The sequence below is a fragment of the Bison bison genome, unplaced genomic scaffold (assembly GCF_000754665.1).
Source record: "Bison bison bison isolate TAMUID 2011002044 unplaced genomic scaffold, Bison_UMD1.0 scf7180017864213, whole genome shotgun sequence".
Taxonomy (NCBI): domain Eukaryota; kingdom Metazoa; phylum Chordata; class Mammalia; order Artiodactyla; family Bovidae; genus Bison; species Bison bison.
The window spans coordinates 11,198,558-11,213,657 of NW_011494785.1; the positions used below are offsets into that span (position 1 = coordinate 11,198,558).

Genomic DNA, 15,100 nt, shown 5'->3' on the forward strand with positions numbered 1-15,100 from the left:
GTGTTTTCGTATTAAAGTTTTGACGGCATTAAGGGATGAGCCAGACCCAGTCTACACTGAAACGAAAGACAGACGCCTTGGCTGACGCTTATTACATAAATAATGACCCCCAGACTGACTTTAAAAGTCCTTATTTCTGAGTGTAATGCATTCCTTGCTGACCAGCTCTCCATTTTCAAGACGGGAAGCAAGCAGTGAGGGGCGGGGCCGGGCTTCGGGGGGCGCACAGGGCCAAGCACGGCCACCAGCCAGCGCTGTGACCCTGGGTCAGTCGCCCTGCCTTGGTTAATCCCCTCCTTGTTTCTAACACTTTTAGGTTTACAACCACATTGACGGGAAAGTACAGAGATTTCCCATATACCCCCTCACCCCAAATACACAGGCGTTAGCAACCTCACTCACCAGAGCGGTCTTTTTTTTTTACACCAAGGATGACCTTCACTGATGCATGTTAATGACCAAAGCCCACGGCTCACCTTAAGGTTCACGGTAAGGAAGGGAGGAGCGCTGTGCGCTCCACGGGATTGCACCAAAGCCTAACGACACCGCTCCGCTACTGCGGCCCCTGGTGGCTCAGCGGTAGAGTCTGCCTGCAATGCAGGAGATGCCGGTTTGATCCCTGGGTCGGGAAGATCTCCTGGAGGAAAAGGAAATGGCAGCCCACTCCGGTATTCTCGCCTGGGAAATCCTCCCAAGCCACAGTCCATAAGGCTGAAAAGAGTTAGACGAGACTTAGGGACCCCACAACAACAATCCTTCCGTACAGCGGCACACAGAGCACTCTCACGGCTCTAAACACTTACGTATTCTGTGCGTTCATCTCCCCTCTCCCCCAGACTCCTGGCAGCCACCGATCTTTTTATTGTCTCCATAGTTTGGTCTCTTCAAGATGGCATATAATTGGGATCTTTGCTTTTCCTTTGAAAAGAGACGTTCAAAGCCTTTACGTCTGTAAGAACCCTCAGGGCCCACCCACAGGGACTGAACAGTGCTGGACGGCAGGCTACCCACTAACTACTGCGGCTCTGCTTCCAACACGCAGCTCTGCGGCCAGGCCCGCCTGCAGCGCGCGGAGGCGCAGGGGCACATGCAGGCTGTTCATGGGACGGCCACAGGTCTTGGGCTCCTTGTCACGATGAACCCAGATTCCTGTGGCGTGTGTCGCAAACAGATGAGTCACTTCTGCAGGCAGACTGCTCTGAACACAACTCAACACTGCCTTTTCTACTGTTTCCCCAACCAAAATGTAAACCCCGTCACGGCAGTGACTGGGTCTGACTTGTTCACTTAGAACAGTGTTTGGTGCTAGTAAATAACTTAGTGAGGTTCTAAATATTTATTGAATGATCATTCAACATGATTTCTCTGGGTCTCAGAGTTCCTGTCTCTAAAGGGCCCTGATTTTTTTTTTTTTTTAATGTAAAAGCGAAAGTCCCACAGTCATGTCCGACTCCTTGCGACCACATGAACTATACTGGAGTGGGGAGCCTTTCCCTTCTCCAGGGGATCTTCCCAACCCAGGGATCAAACCTAGGTCTCCCAAATTGCAGGCAGATTCTTTACCAGCTGAGCCACAAGGGAATTTTTAATGTGCTCTAACCCATTTCAGACTCTTTTGTCCAAAATGCAGTACTTGGATGCAATCTCAAAAACGACAGAATGATCTCTGTTCATTTCCAAGGCAAATCATTCAACATCACAGTAATCCAAGTCCATGCTCCAACCTTAACGCTGAAGAAGCTGAAGTTGGACGGTTCTATGAAGACCTACAAGACCTTCTGGAACTAACACCCAAAAAAAGATGTCCTTTTCATTATAGGGGACTGGAATGCAAAAGCAGACGTCAAGAAACACCTGGAGTAACGGGCAGATTTGGCGTTGGAGTACAGAATGAAGCAGGGCAAAGGCTAATAGAGTTTTGCCAAGAGAATGCACTGGTCATAACAAACACCCTCTTCCAACAACACAAGAGAAGACTCTATACATGGATATCACCAGATGGTCAACACCGAAATCAGATTGATTATATTCTCTGCAGCCAAAAATGGAGAAGCTCTATACAGTCAGCAAAAACAAGACCAGGAGCTGACTGTGGCTCAGACCATGAACTCCTTATTGCCAAATTCAGACTTAAACAGAAGAAAGTAGGAAAAACCACTAGAACATTCAGGTATGACCTAAATCAAATCTCTTATGATTATACAGTGGGAGTGAGAAATAGATTTAAGGGCCTAGATCTGACAGATAGACTGCCTGATGAACTATGGAATGAGGTTTGTGACATTGTACAAGAGACACGGATCAAGACTATTCTCATAGAAAAGAAATGCAAAAAAGCAAAATGGCTGTCTGGGGAGGCCTTACAAATAGCTGTGAAAAGAAGAGAAGCAAAAGCAAAGGAGAAAAGGAAAGACAGAAGCATCTGAATGCAGAGTTCCAAAGACTAACAAGGAGAGATAAGAAAGCCTTCCTCAGTGATCAGTGCAAAGACATAGAGGAAAACAACAGAATGGGAAAAACTAGAGATCTCTTCAAGAAAATAAGACATACCAAGGGAACATTTCATGCAAAGATGGGCTCGATAAAGGACAGAAATGGTATGAACCTTACAGAAGCAGAAGATATTAAGAAGAGGTAGCAAGAATACACAGAAGAACTGTACAAAAAAGATCTTCATGACCAAGATAATCACGATGGTGTAACCACTCACCCAGAGCCAGAAATCCTGGAATGTGAAATCAAGTGGGTCTTAGAAAGCATCACTACACACAAACCTAGTGGAGGTGATGGAATTCCAGTTGAGTCATTTCAAATCCTAAAAGATGATGCTGTGAAAGTGTTGTACTCAATATGCCAGTAGACTTCGAAACTCAGCTGTGGCCACAGAACTGGAAAAGGTCAGTTTTCCTTCCAATCCAAAAGAAAGGCAATGCCAACGAATGTTCAAACTACTGCACAATTGCACTCATCTCACATGCTAGGAAAGTAATGATCAAAATTCTCCAAGCCAGCCTTCAACAGTACATGAACCATGAACTTCCTGATGTTCAAGCTGGATTTAGAAAAGGCAGAGGAACCAGAAATCAAATTGCCAACATCCACTGGATCGTCAAAAAAGCAAGAGAGTTTCAGAAAAACATCTATCGCTTTATTGACTATGCCAAAGCCTTTGACTGTGTGGATCACAACAAACTGTGGAAAATTCTGAAAGAGATGGGAATACCAGACCACCTGACGTGCCTCCTGAGAAATCTGTATGCAGGTCAAGAAGCTACAGTTAGAACTGGACATGGAACAACAGACTGGTTCCAAATTGGGAAAGGAATATGTCAAGACTGTATATTGTCACTCTGCTTGTTTAATTTATTTGCAGAGTACATCATGAGAAATGCCGGGCTGGATGAAGCACAAGCTGGAATCAAGATTGCTGGGAGAAATATCAATAACCTCAGATATGCAGATGACACCACCCTTTTGGCAGAAAGCAAAGAAGAACTAAAGAGCCTCTTGACGAAAGTGGAAGAGAAGAGTGAAAAAGTTGGCTTAAAACTCAGCATTCAGAAAACTAAGATGATGGCATCCGGTTCATCACTTCACGGGAAATAGATGGGGAAACAAAGGAAACAGTGACAGACTTTCTTTTCTTGGGCTCCAGAATCACTGCAGACGGTGACTGCAGCCCTGGAATCAGAAGGCGCTTGCTTCTCCGCGGCAAAGCGATGACAAACCTAGAGAGCGTGCTGAAAGCAGAGACGTTTCTCTGCCGACAAAGGGCCACATAGTCAAGGCTGTGGTCTTCCCAGTGGTCACGTACGGCTGTGAGAACTGGACCATAAAGAAGGCAGAGCGCCACAGAATTGATGCCTTTGAACTGTGGTGCTGGAGAAGACTCCTGAGAGCCCCTTGGACAGCAAGGAGATCCAACCAGTCCATCTTAAGGGAGATCAACCCTGAATATTCACTGGAAGGACTGATGCTGAAGCTGAAGCTCCAGCATTTTGGTCATCTGATGTGAATAGACGGCTCATTGGAAAAGTCTCTGATGCTGGGAAAGATCGAGGGCGGAAGAAGAAGAGGGCGTCAGAGGATGAGACGGCTGGACGGCATCACCGATGCAATGAACATGAACTAGGACAAACTCCAGGAGACAGTGAGGGACAGGGAGGCCTGGACTGCTGCAGTCCACGGGGTCGCAGAGTCACAACTGGGGACTGGACAATAGCAATAACAGCCCATTTGGACTCTGGGATTTTCAGATTCCAAAACCGACCATCAGCTCAACTGCTATGAAAAGTCTTCTTGTTACTGAAATGACTTGTGTGAAGTGCTTAGCACAGGTGACTGGGTTGACCCCAAATCTTCCAGACTCAAGACTCCCTGAAGGACAAGAGGCATCCCTGGGGTGGGCGAGGCGGCCAGGCTGCAGGACTCACACTGCTCCAAAAACTTCCCCTGAGGCGGTTGTGAGTAAGGGAAGCGGCCACCTGCACGGACCCCCACTCTCTCCATCAACCCATCTTCCTCTCAGTCAAACGCACACACATGCTTCTTGCTGAGATCACAGTGTTGCCTATGGCCAAAAACCAAGTAAAATGAACCACATCTGACCAGCGTGGGGGCATGATTCTTCTGGTACTAGGTTCTGGCCAAATGAACCACCCTAGTCTGGGCTCTTCGTGATACTCCAAGCTTCTCCACGCCTGGGAGAAGCTTGTTTTTAGCCTTCCGCCATCTTTCCACCACCCATCCTCCAGCAAGAAGCCAACTTGGAAAAGGAAATGGGAAGGGAAATAACATTGATTGAAGGCGCCCCGCCTCTGATACCACCCTTGCGTCTGCCCCTCTCTCCCCAGTTGAGCAGCAGCTCTGGCCGTCCAGCAAAAGTCCTGTCAAGGTCACGGACGCCGTGCACGGAATCTCACCCTGTGCCTCGGTCTTCACCCTCAGGAACATCACAGCATCACTCGCCCCAGGTGATGCTCGGGGTCCCGCGGGGACATCCCTCCTGGTCCGCTCCCCTGGTGGCTCCCTGTGGGCCCCTCCCCTGAGCCCTGCGCCAGCTCTTGGAGGTTTCCTGCTGGGCCCTGGGCTGTTTGGGCTTCTCTCTTCACACTCTGTCCCTCCCTGACTCCAGCCAGTCCAGGGCTTTAAATATCACCAATGCACTGAAACACGCAACTTGTGCCTCAAGCGAGTCCCCACACCCTTGGGACGGAGCACCCAGCACCCCACACGCCTCCAGGGCACGCACTTCTCTCCCTGCTCCCGCTGTCACCTCAGGGGCATCTGTGCCCAACCCCCACTGTCCCCTCGCTTCCGTCCCAGTGACTCGGGGCTTCTTCCCTGGACAGCCACAGCTCTCCCAGCGTCCGCCACCGCAGCAGACCTGCCTTCTTCAGGGCCAGCCAGACCCGGGGAGTCTGGGACTCTCCCCTTCCCCTCCGCTTCAGCCCCAAGGGACCCTTTTCGGATTCCTCAACACGCCAAGCTCTTCCCTGGGGCAAGACCGGCCCTCTGCTTGCAGGACTCTTTCTCCTACCGTTGGCCTGTTTCCCTCCTTTCCATCCCTCAAGTCCTGGTCTCCTGTCACCTCCTCAGGAGGCCTTCCCCGACCACCTTACGTAAGCACGCGCCCTGTTATTTGCTGCACTCTTTCATCTTCTAGCACTCACTGTGATTTGTGATTTTAAGCACGGGTTTACTTGCTTATCATGCTCCTCACTAGACGGCATCCTCCCTGAGGGCCTGGGCGGCGTCTTCTGTTCATCAGCTCAGGACCACGCACCGTCCCGGCCCACAGCAGAGCTGCGTTAGCTGACTGACTTCACCTCCTGCACGCCAGGTCCTGTGCTGGGAGGTTTATAGAAAAGCCTATACGTTTTGATACAAGCCTCCGCTCCAACCAGAGTGGCTTCCTCACACCCTGCAGAATACACACAATGCTGTGTGTACCTGAGCTAAGTTGCTTCAGTTCTGTATGACATTTTGCAACCCCGTGGACTGCAGCCCACCAGGCTCTTCTGTCCACGGGATTCTCCAGACAAGAATACTGGACTGCATTGCCGTTCCCTTCTCCAGGGGATCTTCCCGACTCAGGGATCAAACCTGAGTATCCTGCGCCTCCTGCTTGACAGGCGGGCCCTTTGCCCCTGAGCCCCTGGTTTCCCACGGAGAACGCTGAGCACAGTCCTGACCCCACGTTCCCACCAGCAAGTTGGAAAGCACCCCCGGCTCTCCCCAGCCTGCACCTGCATCGCCTCAAGCCCACTTCTCCAAAGCTGTACCCCGCTTCCCAAATCCGCAGCCGCCTCAACATGCAGCTTCCCGTCTGCTTCTGTGGCAAGCTGGACTTCCCCTGGCACAACATGCACTGACTCTTCTGAAACTGCCTGTTTTATTCAGTTCTCAGAAACAGGGTTCCAGGAGGCGGGACTTTGTCATTCTTTTTCACCGTTAAAGCCCCAGGGCTAAGTGCGGGCCGGTTCCTGGTAGGGCTACGCTCAATCCTCATTAAACGAATGAATAAATACTGAATGAATGAATGAATGGGCCTGCAAGCTTCAGCTCAGTTAAAGTGATTAGGTGCTCTTCCACGGTTTGCTCCTTTTTTAAAAAAGTATTACATTTGTTTAGACGTGTCGGGTCTTGGCTGCACATGGCCTTTCTTGCGGGCATGGACCCTCGGTGGTGGCACACGGGCTTCGCCGCTCTGCTGCACGTGCGCTGCTAGTTCCCCAACCAGGGATGGAACCTGCATCCCCAGCCTTGCAAGGAGGCTTCTTAACTGCCAGCCCAAGGAAGGCCCCTACGTTTTCTCTTAGCCGTCCCCTTTAAAGCGACGTGTGACGTCGTTCCCTGTTTCCTTCTCCTACCATCTCCCAGAGTACAGGCTCATTTCCTTTTACTCTCTAAATCTCTTGAGAAATGTCATGTACAAAAAGTTGATGTATATTCAATAAATGCTTACTGGAAAAGAGTCTGAATTTTCTCTTTGACTCTTAATGTAAAAATGGGTGCACAGTTGAAAAAGCCACCACTTCTGTCACTGCCAGAAGGAAGACGTTCTGAAGGCAAGAAGGCAAAGGACAGGGCCGAGTTGCTCTGCTCTGGAGCCTGGAGAGACCAGCGCATCCAGCACACGCCACCTCCCCGGCTGCAGGAGCCTGTCTGAAGCTCCTGCTTCTCTGAGGCCATAAACCCAGGAAGCTCAGCCTCACGGCCCTTCTTCCTGCCTGCTGATTCCAAGCTACACTGAGCAGGGCTGAACGGTTGCAAAGGTCGACAAGACGACTGGGGAAGTTCAGAAACTTCTACAAGTCAACGTGTGGTGGTGACTAGTGGTCTAGTTCAGACCAGCACATAGTGGTGCTGCACAGACTCATAACCAACACATACAGTCCCTGGACTGCAAGGAGATCGAACCCGTCAACCCTAGAGGAGACCAGTCCTGAATATTCACTGGAAGGACTGATGCCGAAGCTGGAGCTCCAATACTCTGGCCACCTGATGGGAAGAGCTGACTCACTGGAAAAGAACCTCGTGCTGGGAAAGACTGAAGGCAAAAGGAGAAGGGGACAACAGAGAATGAGATGATTAGATACCATCACTGACTCAGTGGACATGAATCTGAGCAAACTCCGGGAGACAGTGGAGGAGAGAGGAGTCTGGCGTGCTGCAGTCCATGGGGTTGCAAAGCGTCAGACACGACCTAGCAACTGAACGACAACAACGAGAGCATCCTGGTGACTGACTATAGTCGCACAATCCTCCCTTTATTGCCTGGCCTGGCTGCAAACTCCCCAGGGAGGCCCGGAGTCAGACCATACCGCCTGCCCTCCTACGCTCTCCAAGTCAGGGCCTCCCACACAGAACTCCTGATGCGACCCAGGAAAGAGTACAACCCAGCGGGCGCATCTCCCAGCTCCGACGCTCATGTGTCTTCTCGCGTTAATTTATCCCCACCCTCACCCTCCCTGTGCTGCCCTGGTGGCTCAGACGGTAAAGCATCTGTCTGCCTACAATGCGGGAGACCCGGGTTCAATCCCTGGGTGGGGAAGGGCCCCTGGAGGAGGGCATGGCAATCCACTCTAGTATTCTTGCCTGGAAAATTCCATGGACAGAGGAGCCTGGTGGGCTACAGTCCATGGAGTTGCAAAGAGTCGGACACGACTGAGCAACTTTCACTTTCCCTTTCCCTGAATTAAAACCAATTCAGAACCAGGGAAAACATACATGACATACAATCCATTTGGCTCACCCAGTACACCTGCCATGGCAGACAAGAAGCAACACTGCTAGAAATCTCTGCCACTCTGTTTATAAGGCATAACTTGTTGTTGCTGCTCAGTCCTAAGTCGTGTCTGATTCTTTTGTGACCCCATGGACTGTAGCCCACCAGGCTCCTCTGTCCATGGGATTCTCCAGGCAAGGACACTGGAGTGGGTTGCTGTGCCCTCCTCCAAGGGATCTTCCCGACCCAGGGATCGAACCTGCGTCTCCTGCATTGGCAGACGAGTTCCTCACCCCTGAGCCACCTGGGAAGCCCAAGACATGAATATTCCTAAATCAACGTGGAGCAAATAAACAGCATCCTAACTCAAGCTGCTCTGGCAATTCTGGCGTCGAGGACTCAAGCTGTGGGGGTGGGGTGACGCTTGTCTCCTAGAAAGCTGGGGGAGTCCCAGGCCGCTCCTCTGCATGGGCTGTGCTGCCCAAATGCTCGCCCCTCCTCCCTTCTCTGAGACACAGCCGCGGCCCTCGGTTATTATGGGTTATCCAGGCTAATCGCAATGCCTCTTGGGCAGAGACCACGCGCACCAGCGGTCACAAATAAACTCCCTTCCTTGAGAGCGAAGCTGCATGAGGCTCTGCAATCAAGTGAACGATGCCTGCCTCAGGAACTGGAGTCTGACCTGCCTGTGGTCCCGCTTCCAGCTGGAAAGCCAGCCGGGCATCATCGTCAGCGGAAATTACAATTCACCGCTGCCCGCCCGCCTGACGCTGCACCAAGTACTCCACGCACGGTCTCTCGGTTGCACCTCACCGCAGCTCTCGGGTGTTTTGGCCGATAGGGAAGGGCTTCCCAGGGGCACTGGCAAAGAGCTCGCCTGCCAATGCAGGAGACATAAGAGCCTCGGGTTCGGGAAGATCCCCTGGAGGAGGGCATGACAACCCACTCCAGTGTTCTTGCCTGGAGAATCCCGTGGACAGAGGAGCCTGGCGGGCTACAGACCATGGGGTCACACACAGTCGGTCAAGACTGAAAAGACTTAGCACACACGTGCACACACACACACACACAGATGAAGAAACGGACGCCCCGCTGGGAGGAGGGCTGGCTCCTCATCAGGTCCTCTGGCTCCAGCATCCACTCGGCCCCCCATCCGAGGGCCTGCCGTGGGCAAGGCAATCTGAGGATTTCAGAGCAGCAGCCCTGGCCGTCTGAGGCCAATGCACTCTGACTACACCTCTGCAAAGCGTCAGTTCAGTTCAGTTCAGTCGTGTCCGACTCTTTGCGACCCCATGAACTGCAGTACACCAGGCCTCCCTGTCCATCACCAACTCCCGGAGCTTGCTCAAACTCATGTCCATTTAGTCGGTGATGCCATCCAACCATCTCATCCTCTGTTGTCCCCTTCTCTTCCTGCCTTCAGCAGCAAAGCCTCAGCAGGATGTTTTTTCAGCCTTAACAGGCCTGCTGCTGCCACCCAGAGGGATGAGAAAAACGGAGGTGAGATCCACAGGGGTGTGTGCCAGGTCAGACCATGCCCAGGATACATGGGCCACGTGAGAGCAGGTGCTGTCTCCCTCCAAGGGGGCCAGAGAGAAAGGGGAGTGAGGAGGGGAGGGGTGAGGAAGGAACGGGAAGGGAAGGAGGGGAGAGAGGAGGGGGCAGGAGAAGCAGCTGTAGAGGATCTGGCAGACGAGGAGAAGTGTGATGATGTCCTTCAGTTGCTCAGTAGACTCTGACTCTTTGCAACCCCTCTTTGCAGCTCACCAGGCTGCCCTGACCTTCTCCGGGAGTCTGCTCAAACTCATGTCCATTGAGTTCATAATGCTATCCAACCATCTCATCCTCCGTCATACCCTTCTCCTCCTGCCTTCAATCTTTCCCAGTATCAGGGTCTCTTCTAATGAGTCAGTTCTTCGCATCAGGTGGCCAAAGTATTGGAATTTCAGCTTCTGTGTTAGTCCTTCCAATGAACATTCAGGACTGATCTCCTTTAGAATGGACTGGTTGGATCTCCTTGCAGTCCAAGGGACCTTCAAGAGTCTTCTCCAACACCACAGTTCAAAAACATCAATTCTTTGACGCTCAGCTTTCTTTATAGTCCAACTCTTACATCCATACATGACTACTGGAAAAAAACATAGCCTTGTCTAGACGGACCTTTGTTGGCAAAGTGATGTCTCTGCTTTTTAATATGCCATCTAGGTTTGTCATAGCTTTCCTTCTAACGAGCAAATGTCTTTTAATTTCCTGGCTGCAGTCACTGTCCACAGTGATTTTGGAGCCAAGAAAATAAAATCTGTCACTGTTCCACTTCTTCCCCTTCTATTTCCCATGAAGTGATGGGACCAGAATCTTAGTTGTTGAATGCTGAGTTTTTAGCCAGCTTTTTCACTCTCCTTTGACCCTCATCAAGACGCTCTTTAGTTCCTCTTCACTTTCTGCCCTTAGGGTGGCATCATCTGCGTATATGAGGTTATTGATATTTCTCGCAGTAGTCTTAATTTCAGTTGGTGATTCATCCAGCCCAGCATTTCGCATGATGTATGTAAGTGTGATGAGAAAGCACCACAGTGCAGGCTGGGAACACCCCAGCCATGCCTCATCCTGGGGTCAAGTGCTTCTTCACAAGCCAGGCTGGACGGTGGATGAGGCCACAGTTTGAGGGTCAGACCGAAGCCCAGCGCACAGCATCTCCCCTGCAGCGGGGCAGAGCCAGGAGGACTGAGGTCAGAGCGCAGAAGCCAAGCATGCGAAACCCAGGCAACGCTGCAGGGCACGGGTGGACGTGGGTGAGGCGACGCCGTGAGGGTCGGTGACCAGGTGAGAGCACGTGGTGAAGAGGGGAGACGCGAGGCAGCAGGAGGGGCCCAGGGACTGGCCCCAGGGCCAGGGTCTTTCTGAGAGAGCCCCGAGGTCACCGGCTTGGCAATGAAGAAGCTGAATATATTTAAGCATATTTCTAAAGTAAAAGATACGCTTTATCAATTGTGTGTCTCTTATTGCTAAACTCATCTATGATGCATCTTCCTATCCTTGAAAATGAGTCAATCTCTGTCCATTATATTCTCCCAGATACATATTTTTCAAATGTAGAGACACAAAAAGGAGTGAGACAGCGAGGCAGCAAGACACACCGCAGCAAGACACACCGCAGCAAGACACACCGAAGTAAGACACACCGCAGGAGGGAAAGCCCCCGGAGCCTGGTCCGTCTGTCCCCACGTGCCCTGCAGACTCCAGCGGGACGGCCACCATCAGATGCCCCCCAGTGTGGCCCCCAGGCTCTGGGTGACCCACCATGTACACAGCCGATGGCACTGGGCACGTCCAGGACCTCCTGCTGCTCTCTCTCTTTCCCCTCTGCCTCCACCCGCCCCAGTCAGCTCTCGTCACTGCTCCCAGCCCCCGCCTTGAGGAGCTGGTGAGGCCTCCCCAGCCGCCGGCTCAGGGCATCACTGCTCTTTAAAGCCCAGTGAGACAAGCAAAGAGGGAAGGGGGCTTCAAGATGGAGCAGCCCCCCAACTTTAACTATGGGACTTTGACTATGCCAATGGGAATCGCCTTGAACTGGCGTGAAATGAAATGAGACTTGAACCAGGGAGCAGTTCCAGCACATGACCCGTCACCTTCGGCACACTTCTCATCATTATTTTTCTGTTGGGTGCTGGGGGCATCTAGAGGTTCCGGACAAGAGGTCTGAGCCCAATGGCCCTTCTTCTTCCTGCTCGATGCGCAGGCTTCAAATGGGAAAATAAGCTGGCCAGCCCACCCTCATCAGTCTCATACAAAGCATTTCCAACAGACACTGCTGGTTGGGGTTTCTGAAAGCCCCCCCCCAATTCATTCCAGCCTCTGGGCTTGTCCATCAATCACACACACTCTCAGTTACAGGGAGGGAAAGCCAGGTTGGAGTATCCTCTGTGATGACCACGATTTATTGTGAAAAGGAAGAAAAAAGATCACTAGGAAAATATTTCCGTGTTCCGTCCCTTCTCCCTCTATTTATAACAGCAAGGAAACTAGAACTCAAAACTCAGCCTGGGGGCCAAGCACCATCACTCAGACGATCTCAATCAGAGACAGATGAGATCAAACTCGAAAGCATCTCTAAGCCAAAGCCGCCAAGACATTCCAAACCTTGAGGCGTTTACCGCAGCCTTTTGTGGGACCTGCCAATCCGAACCTTTGGAGCAAAGCGGGCCTTCTCCACAAACAGTTTAACAGGATTTGGAAAATAAGCATTTACTCCCCAGGGAAAGGGAAACGGAAGCATGTGGCTCTGGGCCCCCGAGCAGAGATGAAATCTGGCTTCTGTGAGCTACGCCCCAAGGTTTGAAGCTCTTGAAAATGAAGAGGGAGCAGCTGAACATTGCTGTTATCCCTTCTGTAGCTGGGAGCTCTGTGGGACCGTTCCTAGAGGGAGGGGGCCCCCTGCGCGCGGCCTCAGAGGAGCTACGGGCGAGTCAGACACCTACTGTCGGTCTCCACGGACACCTATCCTGAAGCACAAGGTCAAAACAAGGACAGCTGAGGAGGTCTGAACAGCATCATCGCGTGTCTCACAACAGCGAACGTCAAATGCACCACTCTTAAACCTCTAAAAACCCCTTTCAGAGGCAGCTCAGGGAGGAGCTGAACTGGCATATGGCCTTCCAGGCACACACACATTCATAAAACCATCTGAGACCTGGCAATCCAGTTCTCTAAAGGGACCGGCCATTCAAAGGGAGGCGAGACTGTGGGCCAGGGCTGCCCACTCACTAACGCGTCCTGCAGCAAAGCAGGGAGGCCCAGCAGGACCGTCCCACGGGGGCAGCAGGGCACGGGGCTGGGCCCCACCTTCCCTGGCCCCAGGGCTCTGGATGGAGACTCGGTTCACACGCCCTTCTCCCTCCTTCGAATCTCCTTCGAAGGTTGGACAAGCCAGGTGGAGAAGAGACAAAAGAGCCCACGTTCACTCTTCCTTCTAGAAATTCCAGTTGTGGTGTGTATTCAAACTGCTTTAGGATAACAACTAAACTGAACACACATGATGGGGCTTTCTGCTTTCCTTCGTTAGGAACTTGATTTAAAAAGAGAAGACGGCTTACCCATTTTTGAAATAGAGGACATGGGCTCTCTGCAGTCCCGTTTCTAGGAAAAAACCTAGTTCTTGATCGTGGGGAGCAGGGCCAGGCTTAGGACTTCTGTTCTGAATATTAGAAAGTATTACCTGGAAGGGGAGAAAATCAGAAAACTAATCAGATCCAAATGCAAGCCTACTTCCTTCAAACCCTATCTGCAAACGCACAGCTGGACTTGAAAAATGGACTTCCGTTCACAAGCGTCAGTGCGCGGCGCTGGGTGGGGAGGAGAAAAGCGCAGAGGGCTTCTGCGCGACAGGGGGCGACTGCTGCCCCAGGCGCGCGCGTTCCTCCCGCCAGGAGGCCGGCGCGCTGATGGGCATTGATGGGCACACGGTGCCAGCCGAACCCCCAAGGCTCCGGCTCTGCAAGGCTGAGATGCTGACAGAGAGGCTTGGCGGCAAAGAAGCAGGTCCAGCAACAGGCGGAAACGGCCGTCCCCACCAAGGGCTGAGGTCACGGACGCAGCCTGCAGCTTCAGCCCTGCAGACTCTGGTGAGCTTCAGAAAGAACAGAGGGACCTGTGACTGGCCCTGGCCCGAGAACTAGCCAGACAGCAACTCCGCCAGGCCCCAGGGCTGCAGCGGCAGTCACCTGCTCTCAAGGACAGAGAGCTTAAGAAAAACGACCTCGGCTCCCTCTCTCCCCAAACCAGACTGCCTGTCAACAGATAAGGAGGTTTTAAAGGCTGGCGTGTTTAGCCCTGCCAGAAAGACTGCCAACTAATGAAGGGAAAGACCTGCGAGTGGAGTGGGACATAGTGAAGTGTAAACACGTATCTACTGTTACAGAGGTTACTCTCTTTAAACTCGCGAGTCAAATAAAGCGTTTATCAACCAGAAGCTACTTGTGGCCCATTTAGAAACCACACAGATGCTCTCCAAACACGCTGCCAACATCGACCGCAAGCCAGCAGCTCTCCAAAAACCCAGCTGTTAGCCAAACCCCCGATGTTCTCGAGGTCTTGAAATGACCCTTCCAGGGGCATTAAAGCAACTGCTGGGTCTCTACCTTGTGAGCTCTGGGGCTGCTGGGGGGAGAAGTAGAAGACATACAGTGAACCGTATGTTGTAGAATGACATCCAAGTGGGCAACCCTCGCATTTGAACTACATCCCAGCATCTTATCAGAAGTGCCTGGCTCCTTCCTGACTTAGCGCTTGGCTCTGCAAGTGCTAAGAGGTAGGTGTTCCTCCCACCTCCGGGCACCGTCATTTTCGGCCCAGCCACCCTCTAAGCGGCGGAGATGCAGAGTGCCCCTCTGAGCCCTGTCCTCTCCTCTCAGGTTCCCAGATGACCTCATCTGCTCCTCAGAAGCCACCTCCATGCTGCCATCTGCCCACTTGGTCGTCTCTAGTCCAGACTTTTCCCAGACTCATGTCTAACCACTTCCTTGATATTTCCACGTGGAAGTCCAACGTTGAAACTTTTAAAAAAATTATCATTTGTTTTTGAGAATAGTTTTCAATTTTTAAAAGCTCCATGATTATTTTAAAGCAAAAACAATGCAGTACCATACAAAAAAAAAGAAAAAGCATGATCAATTCTATCACACAGCAGCAACCAGTGAGCGCTCATGGGACAATAACCCATATCAACTCTATCACACAGCAGCAACCAGTGAGCGCTGATGGAGCAATAACCCATATCAATTCTATCACACAGCAACAACCAGTGAGCGCTGATGGAGCAATAACCCATATCAATTCTATCACACAGCAGCAACCAGTGAGCGCTGATGGAGC

The 15,100-nt window shown here is 51.8% G+C and overlaps 1 protein-coding gene across 1 annotated transcript in view; it reads right to left on the reverse strand.

Moving 5' to 3' along the window:
* Nucleotides 1-15,100, reverse strand: part of TTC7B (tetratricopeptide repeat domain 7B) — a 248,432-nt gene that overhangs the window by 161,762 nt on the left and 71,570 nt on the right. The window contains 1 exon segment of the mRNA XM_010845240.1: nucleotides 13,324-13,445. Within this exon segment, the coding sequence (XP_010843542.1) occupies nucleotides 13,324-13,445 (122 nt within the window).